This window comes from Ciconia boyciana, chromosome 1, assembly GCF_034638445.1.
Source record: "Ciconia boyciana chromosome 1, ASM3463844v1, whole genome shotgun sequence".
In the NCBI taxonomy this organism is placed as follows: domain Eukaryota; kingdom Metazoa; phylum Chordata; class Aves; order Ciconiiformes; family Ciconiidae; genus Ciconia; species Ciconia boyciana.
In genome coordinates this window covers 56,905,499-56,909,860 of record NC_132934.1, presented here as the reverse complement: position 1 = coordinate 56,909,860, position 4,362 = coordinate 56,905,499, and the positions used below count along the sequence as shown (strand labels likewise).

Sequence of the window (4,362 nt, the reverse complement as noted above, 5' to 3'; positions counted from 1 at the left end):
CCGCCCACCCCGAGGCCCCGCCCTCGCCCGCCGGGCCCCGCCCACCCCGAGCCCTGGCCCCGCCCCGCCGCCGCGCAGCGGCGGGAACGTTCTAGAAGCGGAGGTGGCTGCCGCGCGGGCGAGTCCCTCCGGGCGCGCCATCTCTCCCCCCTCGGCGTTGTTGCTCGCCCCCCCTCCGCTGTCGGGGTCCCGCCGTGGCCGGGGTTTCTCCCCGCGCCTCCCCGACGGGCGAGACAGGCGGCCTCCGCGGGCGCCTAAGCCGGTGTGGCGCCGCTCATTGGCGGCGGGGAGGGGCGGGTGGCGCCGGGCGCCCGCGCTCGTTGATGGTGTAAGCGCGCGGCGCCGCGGCGGCGGAAGGCCCCGCCATGCGCGGGCCGGGCCGGCGCGGGGGGGCCTGGGCCTGGCGGGGGTGCGGGCGGGCGGCCGAGCCCCGCGCTAGCCGTGTCCCTCCGACATGTCGCGCCTTCCGGCCCAGAGGCTTGTCGCGGCGGCGAGGGGCTGGCGCGGCTTCTCAGGTCAGAGACTCCTTCTTCCCCCACACGCCTTACTTCACCTCACCGGTGCAGCCCGGCTCGGTGCCGCTGGGCCCTGTCCAGCCCCGCGCCCGTCCCCGGGGCCGCGGTAACTGACTGCCCGGGGCACGCTAAGCATTATCGCCGCTTAGAGCCCTTCCTTCCCCCGGCACCACGGCGGCCCTCACATCCGTTACCCTATGCGTGTGAGGGGCGCGGGAAAGCAGCTCTCTCCGGTAACGGAGTGGTAGCCCCAGTCACGGTTGAATCCGAGGGAAGAACGGCTTATTATTTGAAAAATAAAGCAACGATGTGGAAAGCTCCTTGCCGTCTTCAAAATACTGCTTTGTTTAATGCCTGTTGTGTTCTCTTGTCTCGTTGCAAGGTGTCCTGTTTGTCTTCTGTGTAGGTGGAGAGAAACAGTGAAAACCCTCTCTTTTTAAACTGCACAAAAAGCAGTAATTGTATTTCACTGCCTGGGTCTCCAGACTGTTACTCCAGTCAGTCATCACGTAGTGAATGCTTTATGTTGTGACTATCAGTTGTCATGCATAAGTAGTCAATTAGTGGCTAATTATACTGGCTCCCACAGAAAATCCACGGTCTATATGTTCTGCTATAAGTCTCTGAGTCCCAGCTCCCTGAAAGGCAGCAGCTGTTCTGCTTGTGTTACACTTGCTTATGCTAGTGAAGAGTTGATTATCATTTGTTCTAAGAATCCAGTGCCATGCCTTGGCAGCATGAATTGATTTCTTAGTAGGCACATGGTAAGTGACATAAAAGAGAACCAGTTTCCAAAACATCAGCTGGTAGATGTTAGGAAACTGATTACCATCTCCTTCCATGTGTCTGATGGTTTGTATGTAGGCACAAGCAATTCTTCAGCTGCAAAAGGCTGTGACTGAGAATTCCAAAGTTGGTAAAGTTTGTGACTATTTAATTTTAGTTTTTGTCTTATCGTGCACACCCCCAGCTCCCAAATGCACACTTGTAATTCTCTTTAAAACTTGTCTGCTTTGGCTGCGTGTGGATTTGGAAGTGAGATACATAACTATGCTTCTGAGGAACCGTTTTCAATTTGGCCAATGCTACTGTCAAGTAAGTTAAATACATAAACAGGGACTCTTGAGTATCTTTCATACAGAAAAAAAATCGCATTGCTGTATAAACCTGTGTCATTTGATGGTTTCTTTGTGGCGTTATTAGTAAAAAAAGAACTGGAAGGGCCTTGAAACCTGTATAATTGTTCCAGATGAGTGGTACTTTTTGAAGACATAGTCAAGAAAAGACAGTATACAGGTGTTGTGCTTCAAGCCCTGCAGTGTTTGAGGGAAGCAAGGGAGGGAGACTGCTGAGTGCATCATGAACACCAAGTGTAGAAATTGGGAGGTGCAAACTGACAGCTTTCTGGGTTTTCTTGCTCGATTGTCAGGTTTAGTGTATGTTAATTTATTTCAATCTGTTTTATGAATATTTGATCATTAGTTGAGTTGTGTGCACATTGTTTCATAAACTATTATGGTATAAAACAAATTGAAATGCTAAGGAGGCATATTTATGTCATATAAGGTGAATGAATGCTACTAAGAGTGAGATGACTGGAGTATAATTCTGCAGTTTTCTAACTGGAAGGGTCTTTTACCTTGACATCGTGCATTTTTTTTCCTCTAGTTTGCAAGTCACATGCTCCCCGAAGATTTTCCATCCAGCCTGCCCAGCAGAAGAAGATTCCAAACCGGTATTTGGGCCAGCCCAGCCCCTTCACACACCCACACCTTCTCAAACCAGGTTAGGTTCGGGCCCTGTGTGAGCCAGTCATTGGTATTCTTTCTTTTCTCTATTTTGCTGAGATGTCTAGGACAGAGTATTGATTTGCTGCATCACAGGTGTCCATGATTTCATCTGTTTATGATTACCTTCATTAGGCAGTAATTATATTTAGTAGTTCATTTCCTTGTCTGAGATGATACTGATTCCAAAAATAAGCTTCACATGTTAGCTTTTTTACCTTTTTCTCATGGGGTGCTCAGTGTCAATGACTTCAATACTACAGACCTTTCATGGCAGTGGCATCTTGGGAGCTCATTGTCCTGCAAGTACAATACAATTTATATTAAGGGGGAGTCCCTTGTGCAAGCTGAACTGCTAGAATGCTTCATATCTAATGTCTTGTGGGTCACAAATAAAGGTGTAATTCAGGAAAGGAGATCAGGAGAGACTTACTGAGAGATGGACACCACTTGTCTAAAAAGCATGCCCCCTTCAGAAGAATATTCAAGCTGTGAGGAAAAGAAGAAAAAGAGACTTGTGGCTATAAAGTTAGAAGGTAGTGATGAAAGAGAAGCTGAGGTTGTGCAGTTTTATGAGATTAATGAAAATGCGCATGTAGGTATGAGATGACCATGATTAAATCTAAAAAAAATTGGTAGTAAAAATATATTCAAGAATATGTCCAGGAAAATATTCTGTTTCTGTGTTCTTTTTCCATAGATAGGTATACAGAGAGAACAGATGAATATATAACCATGCACTTAAATATTTAACTTTAGAATAATTCAGGTCAGAAGGGACCTCAGGAAGTTACTAGGTCCACCCTCTGCTCAAAGCTGAGCTAACTTCAGTATTAGATCAGGGTGCTCAGGGCACTGATTAATAGCTCACAGTAAATGAGGCTAACACTTTAAAAGTACTCACAGCTGAAACACTGGAGATTAATTCTAGCTGCCCATAGTAATTTTCCATTTAATAAAGGAGTGGTGTTTTCCTTAAATTAATATAACATTGTTTTAGTGCAATTATTGTTTTAAAAAGCAAATGCCTTTAAGGGAAAGAGAATTTCCAGGCCTTGCAGTCAGAAGACAAATGTGATTCCCATGTTCCACCCTACTGCAGCTTCTAAACTTCACTGGACTGTTTGTGATAGTTAGAAAGTTGACTGGAATGTAGCGGAGCGTAGGAAATGTGCGGTATAATATTGCAAAATGTGGGGTCAGATTGCATTAAAACAGTTTCTGTGTTCTCTGTAATTTCTAGATCTACAGAGTAAAACAAATTGGGTGGTTTTGTTTTTTTCTTAAAAAAAACCAAACAACTTTTACACCAAATAGGTCTTGGGGATGTTATGGTGTTGAAAAGGTGTAAAGTTTAATGCAAATGCAACATACGTGATTTTCTTAAAATCTCTTTTGTCAAGTAAAAACATTCTGGATAGGACTTCCCCCTCCCACCCCACCCATGCAAGAATCCACTTACAGTACAAGTCAAATTTCAGTTTTTATTCTAGAATTGTCACTGCGTCATACGTTAAAGAGGAAGAAAAGATTATGAAAGTAGAAAGTTAGCAGTATGAAAATGCGATCTATGTTAAAATAGGGTATTAGCCAAAGTACTGATTAAGGCTCATGTATTAATTTAAATCATAGTTAAGGAGTCTCACATTTTTAAATATACATACTTAAGCTGTTGTTGGTTGTTCTTTCAACTTCAGTCTGGTTTTGGTGAGTATCTTGATCACCGTACTTCATATCCTTCATGACTGGAGCAGTTTAAAATGTACTTTCATCTAAGAGATAATTTGTTTAGTTAGAGTCATTAGGAATATAGTGTTTAACTTTGGAAAAATCAGAATTGTTAATTCTTGAGAAAAGCTACGTCTGCCCTGGAGAAGATTCCTTCTCTTAATCGGAGTCTGCTGCCAGCCTGCAGTTTGTGGTTTCTTTCTGCCTGGAATCTTGTGACTGGTTAGACTCTGCAACCTCTGTGTTTCTGCCTGATCTCTCAGTATCTGTAACACTCAATCCGCCCCTGATGGGTTAGAACTAGTTACTTTATGAGTTGACTTAGTGTGTAT

General features: G+C 45.2%; 1 protein-coding gene across 2 annotated transcripts in view; it reads left to right on the top strand.

Annotated features, from left to right (window-relative positions):
- The first annotated feature begins 72 nt into the window (after window positions 1-72).
- The window catches only part of XPNPEP3 (X-prolyl aminopeptidase 3), a 31,150-nt gene continuing 26,860 nt past the window's right edge, over window positions 73-4,362 (top strand). The window contains exons 1-2 of one of the 2 annotated variants that reach the window (XM_072868448.1): window positions 73-515; window positions 2,184-2,300. In XM_072868448.1, the coding sequence (XP_072724549.1) occupies window positions 455-515; window positions 2,184-2,300 (178 nt within the window). In that variant the 5' untranslated portion in view covers window positions 73-454. The remainder of the gene's footprint in view (window positions 516-2,183; window positions 2,301-4,362) is intronic. The other variant, XM_072868456.1, reaches the window with a different exon arrangement.